At 62.2% G+C, this 20,319-nt stretch overlaps 3 protein-coding genes across 3 annotated transcripts; all 3 read left to right on the top strand.

Annotated features, from left to right (window-relative positions):
* The first annotated feature begins 891 nt into the window (after positions 1 to 891).
* Positions 892 to 4,506, top strand: LOC104379915 (methanethiol oxidase-like). The gene is made up of 9 exons (XM_086628398.1): positions 892 to 1,059; positions 1,299 to 1,419; positions 1,851 to 2,033; positions 2,328 to 2,512; positions 2,727 to 2,805; positions 3,011 to 3,132; positions 3,225 to 3,317; positions 3,607 to 3,725; positions 4,344 to 4,506. The coding sequence occupies exons 1-9, from the start codon at positions 892 to 894 to the stop codon at positions 4,504 to 4,506; spliced, it is 1,233 nt and encodes a 410-aa protein (XP_086484524.1).
* Positions 4,507 to 5,925: 1,419 nt separating this feature from the next.
* On the top strand, positions 5,926 to 13,698 carry LOC104381614 (methanethiol oxidase-like). The gene is made up of 14 exons (XM_086628254.1): positions 5,926 to 5,933; positions 6,716 to 6,787; positions 7,129 to 7,283; positions 7,656 to 7,709; positions 9,612 to 9,724; positions 10,061 to 10,246; positions 10,701 to 10,821; positions 11,014 to 11,196; positions 11,769 to 11,947; positions 12,519 to 12,597; positions 12,702 to 12,823; positions 12,940 to 13,032; positions 13,280 to 13,398; positions 13,536 to 13,698. Exons 1-14 carry the CDS (start codon positions 5,926 to 5,928, stop codon positions 13,696 to 13,698), a joined length of 1,647 nt encoding a protein of 548 aa, XP_086484380.1.
* A 2,363-nt stretch (positions 13,699 to 16,061) lies between these two features.
* On the top strand, positions 16,062 to 20,136 carry RFX5 (regulatory factor X5). Its single transcript, XM_086628425.1, has 11 exons — positions 16,062 to 16,180; positions 16,828 to 16,861; positions 17,278 to 17,360; positions 17,531 to 17,656; positions 17,854 to 17,970; positions 18,320 to 18,401; positions 18,509 to 18,511; positions 18,562 to 18,763; positions 18,952 to 19,049; positions 19,164 to 19,735; positions 19,773 to 20,136. The coding sequence occupies exons 1-11, from the start codon at positions 16,062 to 16,064 to the stop codon at positions 20,134 to 20,136; spliced, it is 1,800 nt and encodes a 599-aa protein (XP_086484551.1).
* Positions 20,137 to 20,319: the final 183 nt, after the last annotated feature.

The raw sequence follows: 20,319 nt of genomic DNA on the forward strand, positions 1-20,319 counted from the left end.
AGATCCACTGGCGTTGTTCTCTTTCCTCTGCCTTCCCTTCCTGTTGGAAGAGGGCAGCATCCAGAAAAATGAATTCCATACTATCTGAGAGCCTGTTGAAGCTTTTCTTTCCCTTTCTGGCTGGTTCATGGCACGTTTAACATGAGCTTTCTGTAAACCCAGCTCCTAGAGAGGAGGTTGCCTACGTGACCTGTGTCTACAGGGGAACAGGCATCGACCAACCTGACTTCCTGGCCACCATCGATCTCAACCCCAGATCTCCGTATTACAGCCAGGTACCTGTGTCTCAGCTGGTTTTTACTGGGCTGGTGACTAACTGCTGCCTCTGTGTGTCAGATCCATGACTTTTACTCTTTTCCACTATTCCCTGTATGCTTGGCTCTAGTTGAATCATCTCCATCTCTCTTTCCGGGAACAAGCGTGCTCTGACTCACTTCCCAACTCACTTCCAGAGCATCTCGGTGCTGTTAGTGAGCTTTTGGGCACATGCTCTGAATCCTCTGTCAGCGGCTGCTCAGCGTGGAGATTGGTCTCTCGTGACCCAGGTGGTTGAGGGCATCCAGCCCTTCTGCAGAGTCCAGCCTCTTGCTGTTGTGCTGCACGTTCAGAGACGTCCTGTTCTGCGCTGCACCCACTGTCTGCTGCCGTCCTCGGTGGGAAATGGGCACTGACCTGCTCTGCAGGCTGCAAGGACGGGTTTTCTGCATCTGCTGTGCGTCTCTGAACTAATCCCTCACATTTAAGCTTTAACCTTTCCATAGATCTCCTCTGGTGCAGGGAGTGGTGTTGCCATCTCTAAATTTTTGGTTGCCTGAGGCTCCCCGTTTCTCCCTGCCTCCCCATGTGAACCCTAACTCTACCTTGGCTGCCTAGGTGATCCACCGCCTGCCCATGCCCAACCTCAAAGACGAGCTGCATGCCTCGGGTTGGAGCGCTGGCAGGACCTGCTTTGACAATGTCCCAACGAGAAGGAACAAGCTGATTCTTCTTGGTTTGATTTCTTCCCGCATTTACGTGGTGGATGTGGGTTCACAGTGCCGGGCTCCCAAGCTCTATAAGGTATGCCTGAGGTGATCCAAAGACAAGTTTCTGGGAAGGAGTTGGGAAGTGGTGCGTCTTGAATAAAACATGGGGAAGAAGGGTTCTCTCTCCATCTGCTCTTCCCCCCTGGTTTTGGAGAGCTGGGTCACACTTCACATCAGAGGTTTTCAGAAGTCTCCGATGGCCAAAGGCTCTGCCAGGGAGTGTGGAATGAGCTGAGCAGTAGAGACCTAAACATGTGTGTCATCTCTTTGTAGACGATTGAGCCAGTGGATGTCTTCTGGAAGTGCAACAAGGGATACCTCAGTGTGGTTCACAGCCTGCCTAACGGTGACATATTGATTGCCAACAATGGTGATCCAGCTGGCAATGGAAAAGGTTCGTTTTCCTGTATTCATTCCAATAATCATTCCTATTAGGAAAACAACAAGCATAAAACCCGCAGACTTTTAGAGTTTCAAACAGCAAACTTGAGATACTTGTGCAGAAGTCCTAGTCCTTCCGTGCCTGCTTGAGAATGGGGAGGTGGGGTGAGTGCTGCCAACACCGGTAACTTGGACAATGAAAACGCTGGAGTGAATATGAAGTTGGGATCATTATTGGTCCCAAAACTTCTGCTAAGCATGTATAGGAATCTATAAACACATCTCTTTTCCCAACAAAGAGCTGTAGAGTCTTTGCTGACAACTGTCTCCAGGTGCAAAGTATATCGAAGATCGTGGCTGTTTGAGGTCGGCGAACGCGCGGAGCGTGTTACCTGCTCGGAAGTGGAGTGTGTGATTTGTGGTGCATCCCCCTTTGTGTCACAGGTGGATTCATCGTGCTGGATGGAGAGACCTTTGAGCTGAAGGGGAACTGGGAAAACGAGTGTGAGGTTCCCCCCACCGGATATGACTTCTGGTACCACCCACGCCAGAACGTGCTGATCAGCTCTGCCGGAGTAGTCCCAAAACGGGCAGGATACGGATTTAATCCCGACGACCTGAAGAAAGGTGAGGCAGCACGAACGCGAGTGCTGAGCCAGAACTCACCCAGGTGACGGGACGGTGTGGATGTGCTCGGAGAGAGGGACAGGCAGGTCCCTCTCCGACAGCCCCGGCACTGCTGCAGGACGTGCCGCCACTGTCCTGGGGACCGGCTGGTCCCGTCTTCTCCCGCTGCTCCATAAGTCACTGCAGGTTCCCGCTGCTTCCGGCTCGTGGCTGTCCCCGTCTGGGGGGCGTGTGGGAGGGCTTAGTCTGCGTGGGCAGCCCCCTCTCTTCTGACTCGGTTTTGCTTTTGCTCAGGGGTCTTCGGGCGCCGCCTGAACGTGTGGAACTTGTCCTGCCGCACCCTCACCCAGTGCTTTGACCTGGGGGAGGACTCTCTGCCCTTGAGCGTTAAATTCCTGCACAACCCCGACGCTGCCGAGGGATACGTCAGCTGTGCCCTGAGTGGCATCATCTACCGCTTCTACAAGCGCGAGGCAAGTGTTGTGCCAGCAGCCAGGGCAGCCCGGCCATGAACACCTGGGGATGAATTTGAGCCCAGCTACAGTTGGTGTCGGGGTGCTGTGCTAACTGTGTCTGCTGGGAGCAGCTGGGCGCCGCGGCAGCCTTGCTCCGGCAGCTGTGCCGGGCTGCCCAAGGGTGAGTGCCGAGGGGCAGCCGGGAGCTCACGGTGCGGTGCGGGTGTTTCTTGTGCAGGGAGACAACTGGGCAGTAGAAGAGGTGATTCGGATCCCGGCCAAGGAAGTGACGGGATGGATTCTGCCCAAGATACCAGGTTGGTGTGCCCCGAGGTGGGCACCTTTTTCCTCCCGGGGCATTGTGCTGTGCAGCCTGGCAGCCCCAGCTGGTGCCTGTGCACTCGGGCAGGTCTCCTGTGCTGGGGGCACGACAGGCAGGGGGAAATGCGGGCTGGGGCTTGAGGCAAGGCACGCTTTCTGTTGCTGCTGCCTCCTCTGGAGCTCTGTGTTTCTGTGCCGTAGCCTTCACCGTCGACCTCATCATCTCAAAGGATGACAAGTACCTGTATCTGAGCAACTGGCTGCACGGAGACATCCGCCAGTACGAGCTCTCCAAAACCTGCAAGCCCAGGCTGGTGGGACAGGTGAGGCAGGCGCAGATGGGCTCGTGCTGGCGGGCTCCTTAGCAGGATCTGGTGGTGGGTGGAGGCCAAGACAAGGTGTCTCTCGCTTGCAGGTGTTTGTGGGAGGCAGCATCCTCAGAGGTGGGCCCGTGGCCGTGTGTAGAGACGAAGAGCTGAAGTGCCAGCCGGAGCCCTTGGTGGTCAAGGTGAGTCCTGTGTCCCCTTTGCCCTCTGGTGTCCTTTGGCCTTTGGCTCTGCTCTGCTAATTCTCTGCCCGGGGTTTCTGGGGTGGGTCTCCACTGCGGTGCCCGTGGGTCTGCAGCACCTGGGGTCCTGCCTGCCTTGGGAGGGGAGGCAGCTGCTCTGCTCCGCTCCTCTGCTCTGCTCTGCTCCTCTGCTCTGCCCTGCTCTGCTCTGCTCTGCTCCCCGGCTCTGCTCGTGCTTGGCTGCCGCAGGACAGACGCCAGTACATCAGTCTGTCTGTTGTGCCTTCAGTGCAAGCGAGTGTACGGCGGCCCGAGTAAACTGCAGCTCAGCGTGGATGGCAAGAGGCTGTACGTCACCAACTCCTTCTACAGCGCCTGGGACAGGCAGTTCTACCCAGACTTGGTCAGGTAAGAAACATCTGGAAGAAAGAGGCCTCTTTGGTCTGCTAGAAATGGGCAAGGCGCCTCATGTGGGGGCACGTTTGTGGTTGCAGGGGACAGATGTTCCTCACATCATCCCCGCAGATTCCTCATGCTGCATTTCACGTGCAGTTGTGTCACGACCATCTCTGGCTGGGCAAGGGGCAGCTGCTGCCTGTGTGGAGCTGCAGTGCCAGGGTTTTGCCTGGAGAGGACGAGTGTTTCAGTCTGGAAGGTGGAATGGATCCACCTGTGGATCTCTGAGAGCCAGGCCACGTCTCTGCCACAGCATCTCCCAGTGTATCCACCAGAGACGTTTTGATTTAGCAAAGCAGACGATGACCTCCAGCACAAAGGCAAGCTCCAGCCTGCCTGTCACATCCTGCCCGGCCGTTTACTCATGTCCACTGAGAATTCAGGAAAAAGGTGGGAGCAGTGGTGTGTGCCACGACTGAAACGTGGCCTCCGCTCCCTTCTGCCTGTAGCAGACAAGATGTTAAGGAGAAAGCCTCTTCCTCGGTATGGAACAGGGGATGAAGGGCAGGATCTCCTGAAGGGGACCGGGGTTTGCTTGTCTGTGACATCTGCACTCTTGTTCCCCGGCAGGGAAGGCTCTGTCCTGCTGCAGATTGACGTGGACACCGAGCAAGGAGGCCTGACCGTGAACAAGAACTTCCTGGTGGATTTTGGAAAGGAACCCAATGGGCCTTCCCTGGCCCGTGACATTCGCTTTGATTCTGGGGATTCCACCTCCGAGATCCTGCCCTAGGCGCCCGGCGGAAGACTCCCTCCTTCCCTCTCTCCTGTAGTGCAGCCATCAAAAAAGAGCGTAGGGTAACTGGGTCTGGGGTCCCCGTCCATTGCTGGCGTCTGGATTTCTGCTAACGTGAGCTACGGAAGCTCTGCCTTGTTGCGAGGGTTTGGTCGGGGCAGACCAGTGGGCACGGACACACGGCACCTTTTCAGCGGTGTTTTCAGCGCACGGCACTCCCTGGGCACGACTCACGGAGCAGAGCCCAGGATTGCTCAGGCAGGGAGATGTGCAGGACGCAACGGCGCCTTTGGCAGAGGGTGAAGTGCCCAGTTCGTCTGAGTCACTGTTCTCCACCCGGGTCGTTCCTGGATTGTCTTCTGCTGGCACAAGAGCCCTCGTGGCTGCGCCGTCCCGTGCTGGGGTCGGTATGTGCCGCAGCTGAAGGAGCATGAAATGCTTCGTTTTGAAAAATGGTGCCTGTTTCCTGACACTGGTTTGCTCTTGTTTTCTGCTTTAAACACAAATAAAGTTGTTCATCGCATCAGCTGGATCTGCACGTGTCTCATTTCGCTGAAGCCTTTCTACATCTCTTTCAGCAGTGGCTAATGATTAGGTCAGGGGTTTAGAAATCCCTACAACAAAAGCGCTGGTTGGTCGTGATGTCTGTTAGTCTTCCTGAAACCCAAAGGTTGCAATAATCTGCCTGTAATATGGATCCTCCTAAAGGAGGATCCTAAAGCTTTTCACATGTTTGCCTTGGAAGACAAAATCTTCACTTTGTTCCTTCATGCTTCCCGTGGCCAAACGTATGGCTGCAGCTGCTGGTGCACCCCTAATGTGCCAGGGAAAAAACAATCCCGTGTGGAGAACAGTTCCTTCGCTTCGGCGAGGTGTCCAAGAGGTCTGGGAGAAATTGACCCCTGGGGACCTCTTCTCGCTGGCTGGAGAGGATGGCACTGGGCGAGGTCTTGAGATGGTGAATTGGGGTGGCTGAAGTTGGATGCTTCTTCTGTTCCTTCTAGTGGTTATTTGGAAGATGTGCTTCTCCCCGGCGCCAGCACCCATCAAGTCCTTCACAGCTTCCAACAGATCTCCCAGACCACGAGGACAGGCACCATTGGCACCACCCCTCTTCCCTAAGAGCAGTAACACTCTTGCTGAACTTCAGCAGAGACATTTCTCTGGAGGATGACTGGAAGGTGCGTGTGAGGTCCAGATGGAGCTGGGCTCCTGCTTATATGTTCCCTGCCCTTTGCGTATGCGCCCTGGGGCCTCCTGGAGAAGCTTCCCTTGGTCAGAGGCCAGGTGGGACGCAGGGGGACGTGCTGACCACCGCAGCGTGGATCTGCAGATGGCTCCGTCGCGTGGTGTCGAGCGCCAACTACGAACAGACAAGCCCGAGCAGGTGAGCACGGGAGAGGTTGAGCCAAGGCCATGGGCAGGTGCGGTGGGCTGAGAGCCTCTGATGGCAGCGGGACTGCCTGAGCTCGCTGGCTTCAGAGCCTACATCTGGGGGCAGCACTGGGGAGGACGAGGCAGCGACCTGCCACCAAAGACGTGCCTGTGAACGCTGAGCACCCCCTGCACGGCCCTCGCCGTCCGCGCCCGCTGGCGCCCAGCTTTGCAGCCAGAGGTGGTACGGGCACTGACTAAGTCGGATGTGTCACCGGGAAACCTGTTGCGTTGCTTCTGCCCTCCTCCCAGCCAGCAAATTAGCATCCCACAGTAAACGCTCGGCCTGCAATTAAAACAAACCCGGTCCTCGCTTTTCATTTTCACCCGTGATTAACATCTGCAACCTCGTCAAGTTATTCCTGCGGTTGGGAATGCAGCGCTCGCCCGTCTCTCGTCGGGGGCACCCCGATGGGGGAACTCGAGACGCTGCTTCTAGCAGGGGATGGGAGGAGAGGAGCAGCCTGCGTTCCCTGCGGGGCTGAAAGCCCTTCTTTTCGCAGAGCGCGAGAACGGGGGCACTATGCAGTGCAGCCATGGCCACTTCTCCTGCCCCCCTGAGAGGGGAGGAGGTTCTGGGAGCACCGACAGCTGCCCCGCACGTTTGCAGTGCTGGAAGACGCTGAAGGCTGCCCCGGTACCTCCCACACCCCAATGCATGTGGATCCTCCCCTTGGCGTCCTTTTTCCAAACCCTCCTTCTCCCCATCCTGCTCCCCATATATTTGAACCCCTGCAGAGCTGCCTCTTCACTCTTGACTTGCTCCTGGCAGGCAGAATGCAGGCAGGACCGTCTCCTTCCGCCGCTCAGCAGCAGGTGAGATCCAGCCCAGCCTCCGGCACAGGTAAGAGATCTCGTTTATGAAAATATACGTTCATAGAATCACGGAATCTCGTGTTGAGTGCGGCTTGCTCTCGAGGAGAAGGCTTGGTGCTGTGGGTGACTCGCTGCCTTCTGGCCATGGGCTCTGCTCCGGAGTCCTCCTGAAGTCCTTTGAAGTTGGGTCTCGTGGTTTTGTTGCTGCGACACCCAGAAAGCATAAAGTAGAAAGAAGCATGGGAACAAACGTGGTGTGTTCTCTGGGCAGGAAAGGATTTATCTTCTCAAGCCACTAAAAGTGCCAGGAAACGTTTAGGTAGGATGATGAAAAGCCTTCGGACTCTTCTCTCATTTATTCCTCTGCAGCCCGGACAGGCTGTGCCTGCACAGTCGGACACACCGCGGCAGCGAGTCCTCGGTGCAAAGCCTGGCTTTGCAGGGGCTGGTTTTGCAGGAGGGATCCGAGAGGGAGCAGCAAGTGGAGGGGGTGGTGTGTCAGTACTCCCCGCAGGAGCGGGGACGTGAGCGATGAAACAAGATTGACAACAAACGAGCTGACGCAGCAAAGCTGGGGGTTCTCCTCGTCCTCCTCAGGCTCGTTGTCGTAAATGGGGAAAAGGGGTCCTTTTGGGGGCGGTGGTTGTTTGCAAACAAGTTCTCCTTCAGCTGCACTAGGGACAATTTTCTCGGCAGTTACAAAGAGAACGATGCCGGCAGGGTTCGGAGCGCCCCGGAGACCCGTGGCAGCGTGACGGGGACTGGCAGGACGGTGCTGGGGGCATGTGGGCATCCTGGTTCACCTTGGACATCGCCACAGAGTGATTCTTGCGTCAAAAGGGGATTAAAAGAACTCACCATCATCTAATTTCTGTTTGTTTCTGTTCTCAACACAGAAGAGTGTGGAGCGTGTGGTCCTGGCTTCGCCTCGCCGCTGGATGCGATGAAAGGCAAGTGTGAGACCCAGGGCGGGCAGGGAAGAGCCCTGCGCTGGCCGTGATTTCGGGGGACAATGCTTTCCAGAGGGTGTTATCACTTACCTCCTTCTCCCAGGAGGCTCCCAGCAAGCCCTGGCGAATTGATGGGTTTGCTTCTGGCCTGTCCTGAGGCAAATCATCAATTGCATAAAGACACCTGGTGCCGGAACAAACCTTTTCGGGTTTCAGGATGGCTTGGGATGGGTCGTAGCCTGCTGCAAAGTCACCTGTGGCTTCCTGGTGCGAAACCAAATGGGGTTTTTAAGTTCCTTTGAGGCAATTGCATCGCTATGGCCCCACGACACCACCACCGGGGCCAAACCTGGGGAGGGAGAGGGGACCGTCCTGATTTCCGCAGGGGCCCTCAGGAGCATGGCATTACACTCTGCTCGCGGTGGCTGGCATCGCAGCGTGACTCCTTGCAGAAAAACCAGCCTCACGGGCTGCATCCTTGCATGTCTGGGCACTGCCCGAGAAGCACTAGTGCTCTAACGTGAAGAGCCTGATGAATCCATCATCTCCAGCTATCCCTCCCTTAATCCTCTTCTCTAGGGTTTGGCAAACACATCCTTGAAACCTTAGAGAGCTCTGGAGCTTGCTCATGATCTGTGATTCCTATCCCCGAAACGTCTTTGAACCGAGAAAACAATGGAGAGATGAGTCGTTCAAACCTCCCCACGCGTTGGCAGGGCTGGACAGTGATCGAAATTAACAGCAAGTGGCACAAATGCCCCTGGCTGCTGCTCTGGCAAGTTCCCTTGGCAACTCTCCGGTTGCTTCAGTGGTGCCGAGTGGCTCTGGCACCCGGCGGCTCTTCCCTGCAGGCATCGGCAGGTCGGGCTCCGGAGCGGGTGCTGGGAAGCTCCCGGGGAGGTGTTCGAGGCCGGAGCTCGGTGCCCGTGTCCCACACCCTGACTTTTGGTCCCGCTGCAGCTGCAGGGGTGGCATCCCTCAGCCTTTCGCAGCCGCTCTCACACCTCCCACTGGCACTGGCACCACCGGGTGCAGGTGTGTGAAGGCGCCGTGTTGCAGTGCCAGTTGTTACCTGCTTTGGATTGAATCCAAAGGGACTAAATCACCCCTCTGCCTCTCTTTCCCACCTCTCTCTCTCCCTCAGCATTTCCTAAACCGGTTCTTCCCCACTAGCCCTCGCTTTGGGAGTACTCCGTCGGGACACAGCCGAGAGCGAGCGCCGCCTCCGCAGCGACACGGGCGCCCCGTGGAGCCTGAGTGCTCCCCCGCGGGGCCGAGCCGCGCTCGGGTCCTGCAGCAAAACCATTTCCCAGCGCAGCGGCGGGCGCCGTCGGGAGCAGCAGGGAGCGTGGCAGACCCGTCGCTGCGAGGGCACCCCTGGGGCAGAGCCCTTCTCCCCTGCCCAGCGGGATGCTTTGCGAGCAGGGAGCTCTTGCTCCACCGTGTCACGGCAGGTTTTCGCTGCTCGGTGGGACTATGGGATGGCACAGGGGCTTGGGGGACTTTCTGCCTCTGACTTCGGTCTGGCGAGCGCTTCTTGTGTGTTTTGAAGGCTTCTCCTGTGCCGATGTGGTGGAAACGAGACACAACGCGGTTTCGTTTGAGTGACTGATGGGTTGGGGAAGGGCTGGCGTGTCCTGGCAGGCACGGAGTGATCCCGCTTCCTTAGGGACTCTGAGCTCCAGAGATGGATCTGAATGAGCCCAAATCCCCCCAGGGCAGCCCCCTTCAAAGGGAGCCCAGCCTGGTACAGCAGAGATGGAGATCAACCACCCCACGCGGATGGGGGAACACACCAGCTCCCCAGCGGGAAGATCCAGTCTGGCCAGAGACTCCTGTGTGGTTTTTATTCTGTCACACATGGTTTCTGCTGGTGCTTACACAACATTTCTGTCTTGAAAGGTCCCCGGGAGGAGATTATCTACGTGCCCTGCATCTACAGGAACACTGGGAGGAAGAAACCTGACTTTCTGGCCACTGTGGATGTCAACCCCAAATCTCCGCACTATTGCCAGGTACCGAGCGCTTTATCTCGGCGCTGAACTGGGCTGGGAAGCAGCTCAGTGCTTGTCCTCTGTGCTCCCCAAAGCTGCTGTGCTCCCCAGTACCAAAGGCTGATGCCTGTCCAGTTCTCCCCAAGACTCTGAGCCTTCTTGTGCTTAGGAAATTTATGTAAAATCCACTTCCCACCCCATCCTCAGGATCCCCTGTGCACCATCGCTCCCCTCTGTGGGGTGAGACTTGTCCTGACCCCGTGGTGGGGTCTGCAATGCCCTGAGCACCCCGGTCTGCCCGTGGTCCTGCGCGTGGCAGAGGAAAGACCGGTGTTAAGCAGGGCTGGGACTTTGCAGGTGATCCACCGCCTGCCCATGCCCAACGTGGGGGACGAGCTGCACCACTCGGGGTGGAACACCTGCAGCAGCTGCTTCGGGGACGCCACCAAGAAGCGGAACCGCCTGATCCTCCCCAGCTTAATCTCTTCCCGCATCTACGTGGTGGATGTGGGAACCGACCCACGAGCTCCCAGGCTTTTCAAGGTACCTCGGAGGTGGTGCCGATACACGGCAAAGCTTAAAGGTCTGGGATCGCGGCTTCTAGCTGCGGGCACAGCTGAGCAAAGAAGCTTCAGAGCTTGGCAGGACCCTGATGTCTGGATCACAACACGGGAAGGCTGTGGAAGGTGGTTGTTCTCCCACTGTTGTGCAAACACTGAGTTCTCCATCTAGCTCCGTGCAGGACGGGCCCGGGGCACGCCGGGTGCCAGCTTGTCAGGGTGAGCGCGGCAGGATGCCTGGGGACACAGGACCGTGCACGCTCTGCCCCAGCTCACGTGCTCAGCCCCTCTGGCTGCACAGCAAGTCCTGTCTCGAGGTCAGGCAGGAGCTGCCCGGTAATGCCAGGGTTGAAGCTGCTCCGTGCAGCAGCAAACGCCCTTCTCGCCAGGGACAGCCCGGCACGGAGGATGTGACGGTGCCTGTGAACTCCCGGCAGGTTGTCAACCCAGAGGACGTCTTCTGGAAGTGTGACCTGGGCTACCCCCACACCTCCCACTGCCTGGGCAGCGGTGAAATCATGATCAGCACCCTGGGAGACCCAGCTGGCAACGGGAAAGGTACCCCAGTCCCCCAGGGAGAGGGTGCTGGGATGGGAGGAGTGGTCCCCACCTCCAGACCTGTCCTGGAGACTTTGTCCAGGTCTCCCAGCCTGTTCAGCAGCCTGGGCTGCGAAGGGCTGATCTGTCTGTTGCTGCTTGTTTTATTCTGGGTGATTTCCTCACCACTGATGGGGTTTGTTTCTGCATCAGGGGGCTTCATTCTGCTGGATGGAGAGACCTTTGAGATCAAGGGGACCTGGGAGAAAGGGGACAAGACCCCTCCAATGGGTTATGACTTCTGGTACCAGCCACGCCATAATGTCCTGATCAGCACCGAATGGGGAATCCCAAAATGCCTGGGATATGGATTTGACCCAAATGATCTGAAGAAAGGTGAGAAAACTGTTGTTTAAGTACTCCAGGAGAGAGACGCTGAGCAGCACTGCGAGAAGGCGGAATTTCACCCCTCTCCTCTTGCCAGTGAGCGCTGGCATCTGATGGGCGTAGATGAAACTGTCCAAGACAGTTTGCTTGCAAAACAAATTTCACAACAATTCCTGGAGATCGCATGGATTTAAAAAAAGACGAGCCCGGCCCATTTACTGGGAACACACTTCAGATGCAAACACCACAAGTCCACCCCAAGCCAGTCCATAAACGCTGCTGTTGAGCTGTACGTGGGGCTGGATTTCGGCCGCAGGGACGAAGGGTGAAGCCCCATCTCAGCCCAGCTCCCCCCAAAGGTTACGCTGCCCTTCCCAGCCCCGTCCCAGTGAGATGGTCCCCGCTGGATGCCGGGCACCTTCCCGTGGCTTTTGCCAAGGTCCAAAGCAACTGGTGTGTCCTGGTGCAGGGACCATGGGGCTGTCCCTGCGGGGAGCTGAAGGGGCTGAGGACTCACCTGAACCCGTGGCACATCTGGAGACCTTGTGCCTCGCAGCATCCCCTCCGATTCCCCCTCCCAGGGCGCTACGGACGCCGCCTCAACGTGTGGGACTGGACCACTCACACCTACATCCAGGCCATCGACGTGGGCGAGGACGCGGCCCCCCTGGAGATCCGCTTCCTCCACAACCCCGACGCCGCCGAGGGCTACGTGGGCTGCACCATCAGCAGTGCCATCCACCGCTTCTACAAGACCCAGGTACGTGCACCCCAGGGGCAGTGGAAAAGGGGTGCTGCCCCTTGGCTGGCCGAGCCGCACGGCTCTGCGCAGCATCCTGCTTCCCGCATCCCCCGCCGTCCTCCCAGCCCGATCCCAGTCCCTGCTGCCGCACGCAGCCACCTCCCCGTGCTGTGCAGCCGCCTCTCTGCTCCCACAACGTGAGCTGGCTCGGGGCGATCCCACCAGAGCCCTGGTTCTGACTGGTAACAGTTTAGGCTGAAATGATCTAATTTAAAGGAGATTTATTTCCACCTCTGTTGTGGATTTACAACAGCCCCAGCAATATTCTCAGTGTCTGTTGTGTGTAATGACAAACTGGATGCTGGAAAATTGGACCAGTTTTTGGCCCCCGAAGCCCTTCCTCGGGTCCCAGAGCCCGTCTTCCCCATGGCTCCGCGGAGCCAGGGAGGGCTGGCAAAGTGGCTGAGCTGCAGCCACTGGATGGGCTGGATGAGCAGACACAGCGTCCGCCCCATCGCCGGGCCTTATCCTGCCTCCACCGCACGTTCCGAGCCGCCCGGGGCCGCGCTCTGTCCCACCCCTCCTGCAGGACGGACGCTGGGCGGCCGAGAAGGTGATCCAAGTCCCCAGCAAGAAGGTGGAGGGATGGCTCCTCCCGGAGATGCCAGGTCAGTGCATCCCCGCGGAGACGGGTGCTGGGGCGCTCCCCGGCTTCCCTGGGCGCCGTCGGTGCTGCCGCCCGTTTGCGCAGCTCTGTCGTACCCTCCCCAAGGCTTCATCACCGACATCCTCATCTCGCTGGACGACAGGTTCCTGTACTTCAGCAACTGGATGCACGGAGACGTCCGCCAGTACGACATCTCTGACACCCGCAAGCCCAGGCTGGTGGGGCAGGTGAGGCGGCAGCAGGATCCCGGTCGCATCCCGATGTTTTTCCTCCATCTCTTGGGGCCGGCTGGGATCAGCCTCTCCTCGCTGTCTTGGCCAGCCAGACCTCTGGTCTCTTGCAGGTCTTTCTGGGTGGCAGCATCACCAAGGGAGGACCCGTGACCGTGTGCAGGGATGAGGAGCTGCAGAGGCAGCCAGACCCGTTTTTCATCAAGGTGAGCTCGGCCGTCTCCCCAAAATCCCACGGCATCGCCCTCACCACCTGCTTGGTCCCACCTCCGCCTCGAGCGATGCCGGTGGGAGCCGGTGACGGCTCTGCCGTGGGGCACACCGGGCAGCGGTGGCAGGGCTGGGGTCCCACGGGACGCACGTGGCATCCCGCACTGCCTGTCTGGGGGAGGCGGAGGCGTCCCCTGGTCCCGCACCCTCCGGCAGCACGTCTGCTCCTCCGCCCGCTCCCAGGGGAAGAGGGTGCCGGGGGGACCCCAGATGATCCAGCTCAGCTTGGACGGAAAGAGGCTCTACGTCACCACGTCCCTCTACAGCGCCTGGGACAGGCAGTTCTACCCCGACCTCATCAAGTGAGGAAACTTGGATAAACGAGGGCGGTTGGATGAGCGCGTCCGGCGCGGATCCCGCCGCTCGGGGGGCCCGTTCCGGTGCCCCCCTGCAGGGCAACCCCGCTCCCCCCAGCCTCCCCGCTCTCGCCCCTCCGCAGGGACGGCTCCGTCATGCTGCAGCTGGACGTGGACACGGAGCGCGGCGGCCTGACGGTCAACGAGAGCTTCCTGGTGGATTTCGGGAAGGAGCCGGACGGGCCCTGCCTGGCACACGAGATGCGCTACCCCGGCGGCGACTGCACCTCCGATATTTGGGTCTAACCACCCTCTGCCGCCCGCGGAGCCGCTCTGCACCCCGGCACCGCGGCACGCCGCGGCACACCGCGGCTTCGGGAGTTTCGCACACTCGGCAAACCGCCGGTGACCCGCGCATCCCGCGCTCGCTTAAATAAAACCAACAGGTTGTCCTCCTCCTCCTCCTCCTCCTCCTCCTCCTCTTCTTCCTCCTCCTCCAATCTCGTTTGAAACCGTTTTCAGGAGCCACAAACCAAACGTGCGACCAAACCAGGGACACGCCGCCGCCGGCCTCTCCCTGACGGGAGCTGCGCGTGCCGCCGCTCCGCGCTGGGAGCGCGTTCTCCCGAAAAACCCGGTTTATGCGCTGGGAGCAGGAGCCTCTGGCTCGCACGGGCGCTGCCGGCGCAGGCACAGGCTGCACACGCCTGTTACACGCACACGCTGCACGCACAGCGCCCGGCACGCGCACACTGTGTACGCACCCATGCGTGCACGCGGGGGCCGCGCATGCTTACACGCGCTGCGCGTGTCCCGCTTGCACGCCCGCTGCACGCACACGCGCATCGTGCGCGCATTGCAAACACACACTGCGTACGAGCGTGCGACGCATGCGCTACGAGCGTGTGGTTTGCACGGGGCGCGTGCGACGCATGCACTACGGGCGTGCACTTTGCACAGGGCACGTGCACGTGCAACACGTGCACTATGGGCCTGGGGTTTGCACGGGGTGCATGCGTGTGCAACACAAGCACTACGGGCCCGGGGTTTGCACGGGGCGCGTGTGCGTGTGACGCATGCATTACAGGCATGCATTTTGCACGGGGCGTGTGCACGTGCAAGCGTGCACTACGGGCGCGAGGTCTGCACGAGGCGTGTGCACGTGCGATGCCTGCACTACGGGCACGAGGTTTTCACGGGGCGCGTGTGCGTGCAACGCATGCACTACGGCCGTGCGCTTTGCACGGGGCGTGTGCGCGTGCAACGCGCGCACTACGGCACGAGGTTTGCACGGGGCGCGTGTGCGTGCGACGCGTGCACTACGGCCGTGCGCTTTGCACGGGGCACGTGCGCGTGCGACGCGTGCACTACGGGCACGAGGTTTGCACGGGGCGCGTGTGCGTGCAACGCATGCACTACGGCCGTGCGCTTTGCACGGGGCGTGTGCGCGTGCAACGCGCGCACTACGGCACGAGGTTTGCACGGGGCGCGTGCGCGTGCGACGCGTGCACTACGGGCACGAGGTCTGCACGGGGCACGTGCGCGTGCGACGCGGGCACTACGGCCGCGCAAACCGCACGCCCGCGCACGCTGCACACCCACCCCGCGCCGCGCGCCCCTTGCACGCGCGCCGCCTCGTTTACAGTCGTGCTTCCTCCTCCGGCCCCCACCAATCAGAAGCCTGTTACTAGGCAGACTTCAGCTCTCGCGCGGCCGCTGAGGGGACCGACCCCGCTTGTATCCGGGTAGGGAAGCCAGAACAACCAATCGCAATAAAGCAGAGCGCAGTATCCGGGCGGACCGGCGGCGCCGCAGCCAATCAGAAAAAAAAGCGTCCGGCGGGGCCCGCGGGCGCGTCCCGGTGGGACGCAGCACTTTCGGTTCCTGTTGCGCGCGGGGCAGCGGCACGTGGCGGGGACCGAACCGGACCGAACCGGACCGGCATGAGGCGCGCCGGGCCCCGGCTATAGCCGCCCGCAGGTGGGTGCGGGTCGGGGCGCCTCGGGCCCGCCGGGCTGCGGGGCGGGAGCGGGGAGCGGCCCGGCCCGGTGCGACCCCCGCCCCGCCGGGCCCGGCCCGGTGCTCCCCGGCCCGGGACGCGGCTGTCCCCGAGCCCTGCCCGCTCCCCGGCAGCCGACACCGGCGGGGCTGGGCTGTCACAGAGCCCCTGGCACCCTCGGCCCCGGGACCTGCTCTCCGTGCCCCGGGCACCCCCTCCTGCTGCCTCCGTTTCCCTGATCTCCTGTCCCCGCGTCCCCGGGACTTGTCTCCGTGACTGTCATGGTCCCCCTCAGCATCCCCAGCCCGGGGCACCCCCGGCCCGTGGGGACGCGCCCTCCCGGTGCCCCCCAGCACCCCCGCCCCGTGCCAGGAGCGGGGTACCGGGAGCCGGTCACGGTCTCTGCTGCTGGAGACGCCCCTCCTGGGACCACCGGAGCCGTTTCCGTGTCCCGCCGTGTCCCAGCCCTCCGCTCGCCTGCTGCGCAGATGGAGCCGCAGGGCTGGGGCTCATCTCCGGACCGGCGCCGAGCACGGGCGGGTTTCGGGGTGCACCGGGCCCCACGGCCGCCCCGCTGTGCCGCAGGTGCCCGGTGGGGCTTCACAACGCCGAAGGGTTTCTCTTCCCGTAAGGATGTCTGCTTTTCGCCTCCCCACAGGAGCCACATGTCATGGCTGAGGAAGAGCCGAGCGCCCGAGCCACCAAAAAGGGAAGTTTGTCACCCGGCGGCTGCCGGGGCAGCGCGGCGGAGTCGAGCACGCTGCTGCAGGAGCTGAGGGGCACCATCTCGTAAGGGCGGCGCTCGCTTTTCCCCGGGCAGCTCTTCCAGTTCCTCTGAGTGGCACCAAACGCGGGCGAATTTCATCAGGTTGATTAATTCGCGGCCCCAGGGGCCGAAGGGATAAGCGTGGCGGTGCCTCGCAGCGTTGGTCCTGGCACTGCGGAGTGGCACGGCCTCCAGTGTGCCCGTCCTGTCCCGTGCTGGGTGCCGTAGGCAGAGCGCAGCCCCATGCTGCGCTGCCAGCAGCTCGATGCCCGTTCTGGGCGCAGCATCAGCCCGGGGTTTGAGGGTGGCACAGGTCGGTCTGCTGCGATGCCGTGGGACGTGGTTTTACGCCCGCGCTGCGCTCCCTGGCGTTAGGGCAGAACCGCAGCTCTGGAGCAGGGTTGTGGGTGCATCAGGAGACCCGGAGCATGGGGAGAACGGGCTGCGCTGGCCCGTGGGTGGAGGCAGCCTTTGGCTCTTGGTGCTCCAGTGTGTTCATCTGGGCATTGCCGCTCACGCCAGGGCGCACTTGCGGGGTCTGGAGGGGCCCAGGACAGTGCTGAGCCCTGGGCAGCGGCCGTGGCGGCGAGCTGGGCGGGCTGAGGGGCACCGCGGATGCTGCGGTGTCGTCCTGCTCCGCGCTGACGCCTTTTGTCTCTGTCCCATGCAGCAAATCGGTGCAGAACAAAGTCGACTCCATCCTGGTGAGTGCCTCCGTGGCACGCGGTGCTGAGGGTGAGGGCACGACGCGTCTCCACCTCCCCGCTGGGCTCCCACCCCCCTCCTTGCTGAACTGAGCCCCGGGCTTTGCCCGATCCTGTTTCCCCGTCGGGTCGGGATGTGGCTGCGGGGATTAGCCCCGAGAAGCCCCTGATGGCCCTGCCCGGGGGTGGCACCCGCTCCCCCAGCCCTGGGGGGCACAACCCTTTCCGGTGCCCTCAAGGGACAGTTCCTGTGACTTCGTTTACCCGGTTCCCGTCCGCGCTGACGGAGCTGCTCTGGCTTCAGCGCCCCGTCAGCCAGGAGAGCTCTGCCTGCGCGAGCTGTTCCGTAGTTTGGATCCTGAACGTGTCTTTGTCTCTGGTCCGTCCCCCCCTCCCTGCGGACCCTTTGACCATAGCAAGATGTCCAGAAGTTTTCGGACAGCGACAAGCTCTACCTTTACCTCCAGCTGCCGTCGGGACCAAGCCTGGGGGAGAAGAGGTGGGTGCCGGAGCGAGCCGGGGCCGTGTCTGGCAGAGCAGGGGCTGTCCCGGTGATGGCGGGGGACGGAGTGCAAGAGGCTGGGAGGAGGTTGCCACCTCTCTGCCTTCTCCTGTGCTGCTGGTGCTGCTTTTCCGCTGATTGTTATTCTCTGGCGCCCACGGGAGCAGTGGTGGCCCGGACCTGAGCTCGCTGGGCACGGCCGAATACATGCATACGTGCAACTGGATCCGGAACCACCTGGAAGAGCACACGGACACCTGCCTGCCCAAGCAGGACGTCTACGACGCCTACAAGTGAGCACAGGGGCTGGCTCGGCGTGAGGAGCATCTCCCCAGGACTGGGCTTGTCCAGCAGAGCCCGGCGGGGAGGTTGGTCCGGAGGGCAGCGGGCGCTGGGGTGGGTTTGGGAACGGCCCTGCCCCACCTCGGCGTCCCGAAAGGAGAGCAGCGAGAAGAGCTCAAGGGCTTTAACCCGCGGCTCTCCCCGCCAGGCGATACTGCGATAACCTCTGCTGTCGCCCTCTGAGCGCCGCCAACTTCGGGAAGATCATCCGGGAGATCTTCCCAAACATCAAAGCCCGGAGGCTGGGAGGCCGAGGACAGTCGAAATATCCTTCCGTGTGCCCGGCTGGCCCCGGGAGCCCGGGGAGCTGCTCCGACTGCTGGCAACAGCTGCTGCTTCTCCAGTTTTTACAAGTCCGTGCACGAGGTGGTGTTTTGTAGCTTCTGAGAGGGTCTGGTGCCTGGTTTTTCAGCTCCTGAAAGTTCAGCTCGGTCGTCTTGAGAGGGGCTTGGAGTTGCCCCGTCCTTGCGGTACACTCAGGGCAGCCCGGGGGGCGGGCAGGGGGCACATGGAGAAGGGGGCACCTCCAGCACGAGCCCATCGTGAGCCCCGTCGTGTTGTGACCCGTCGCGTCCGCGTCCGTGTGACCGTGAGACGCCTTGACTCTGCCAAACATACTGCTACAGCGGGATCCGGAGGAAGACGGTGGTCAGCCTTCCGCCCCTGCCCAGCCTGGACCTCAAAGTGACGGAGCCCGTAAGTCCTCTGCTGCCTCCGTGCCCTGGGCTTCACCTGCCCTCTTCCGGCAGGGTAACGAACCTCGTCGCTCGTTAGATCTAACGGCGGCGGGGGGGAGGAGGGAGCAGGTTCCGCTCTGTCCGGTGCGGCGGCGGCTCACGGCTTGTCCCGCCGGCAGCAGTCGGAGCTGACGGAGCGGGTGCAGTCGTACAGCAGCGAGGTGATGGAGGCGGCGTGCGCCCTGACCTGCGACTGGGCCGAGAAGATCCTCAAGCGCTCCTTCAACAACATCGTGGAGGTGGCCCAGTTCCTCATCCAGCAGCACATCATCAGCTCCCGCTCGGCCCGCGCCGACCTCGTCATGGCCATGGTGGTCTCAGGTGGGTGGGGTGGGGCCGCTCACCCCCCGTCGGGCTCACTCGGACCCCCGGGAGCACAGAGGGTTTGGGGGACGGGGTCCCCTGGGACACACTTCCAGCTGCCCGTGGTGCAGCTGAGCTGCTGCCAACCCGAGCTGGCAGGGGCACAGGGGGACGTCCCACCTTCGTCACCTCCTGTGCGCCTGCAGAGAGCACCGAGAAGATCCACCGCGAGAGTCGGAGCCCGTCGGCGGCGAAGAAGAACGGCCTGGACCCCTCCGAGAGCAGCGACAGGAGCCAGGGGCAGGTGAGACCCCCCAGGGCTGGGTGGGCAGCGGGGACCCCCCATTTCCCTGCTCGGCATGGGGGTACAGCCTGGCACCACCACAGCGCCCCCCTGCCAGCACCTCTCTGCCCGCAGATGAAGAAGGACGGCAGCCCCAAATCCCCCGTCCCGCCCCGGCCGGAGAAGAAGAAGCCCCCGGAGCCCCCCAGGGCGGCCAGCAGCCCCCAGGTGAACGCCCTGGTCGCCCGCCTGCCCCTGCTCCTGCCCCGCATCCCGCCGGGGGAGCGGCCGATGGCGCCCAGCGTCCCCCCTGTCCGCTCCTCCCCTCCCGTGCTGGCACCCAAAATCACGGCCGCCCCCCTGGGGGGCACCGTCAAGGTGGCTCTGCCGCTGCCGGTGGGCACAGCCTCCCCCTCCCTGCCCCTGGGGCTGGCTCCGGGCGCCACCGGGCCGGCGGGGCTGCTCAGCCAGCAAGCGGCCGTGCCCGTCCTCAATGTGCTGCTGCCCGGCGTGGGCATCCCTGCGGCCGACAGCCCCGCCAAGCCCCGCAGCGCGGGGGGCGGCGAGGGTCCCGGCCCCCAGGACTCGCAGCGCCCCAAGGCCACCAAGCGTCCCCCGGAGCCAGCCGGTGATGCCACCCCGCAGAAGCGCAGACGCGGGCGGCCGCGGAAGAGGCCGGAGGAAGGGGGCACGGGGTCCCCGGGGGAGACCGCGGAGCTTTGCCATGGGGCGGGCCGCGGGTGCCGACGGCCCCGGCTCTCCGGTGGCTGCGGGTGCCACCAGCCCCGGTGGGGGCAGCCCGGCTGGGGGCTCCCTGCCCGCCCAGGTCAGCGTCATCCAGGATGGCAGGACCTGTGCCAAGGTCGCTGACGGCCAGGAGCTGGCACTGGGGGCAGCGGGGGATCAGCGGAGCCCGGGCGAAGCCGGGTCCCCCCTGGGTGGCACCGGGGGCTCCTGCGCCCCCCAGGATGGGGGGGACCCCCCCGCACAGCGCGATGGACAGACACAGGCAGGGACTGGTCCTGCTGCTGACGCATCCCCCCGTGCCACCATGTCCCACGGGGGCTCGCCGGGGCAGGCAGGGCTCTGCGCCCACCCGGACACTTAGGTGCTGCCCGCCGGGTGCCCCCTGTGCCCTGACATTAAAATCCCAGCACTGTCCATCCGTCTGTCCTGTCTGTGGTGGGCTTTGGGGGGCGGTGGGGCGACACCGGTGCCCGTCCCAGGGGGCTGGCGCAGCCCCAGTGCGGGGCGGGCGCAGCCGCGGGTGGGACCGAGCAGCCGGAGCGGG

Source organism: Tauraco erythrolophus, chromosome 30 (genome assembly GCF_009769465.1).
Source record: "Tauraco erythrolophus isolate bTauEry1 chromosome 30, bTauEry1.pri, whole genome shotgun sequence".
In the NCBI taxonomy this organism is placed as follows: domain Eukaryota; kingdom Metazoa; phylum Chordata; class Aves; order Musophagiformes; family Musophagidae; genus Tauraco; species Tauraco erythrolophus.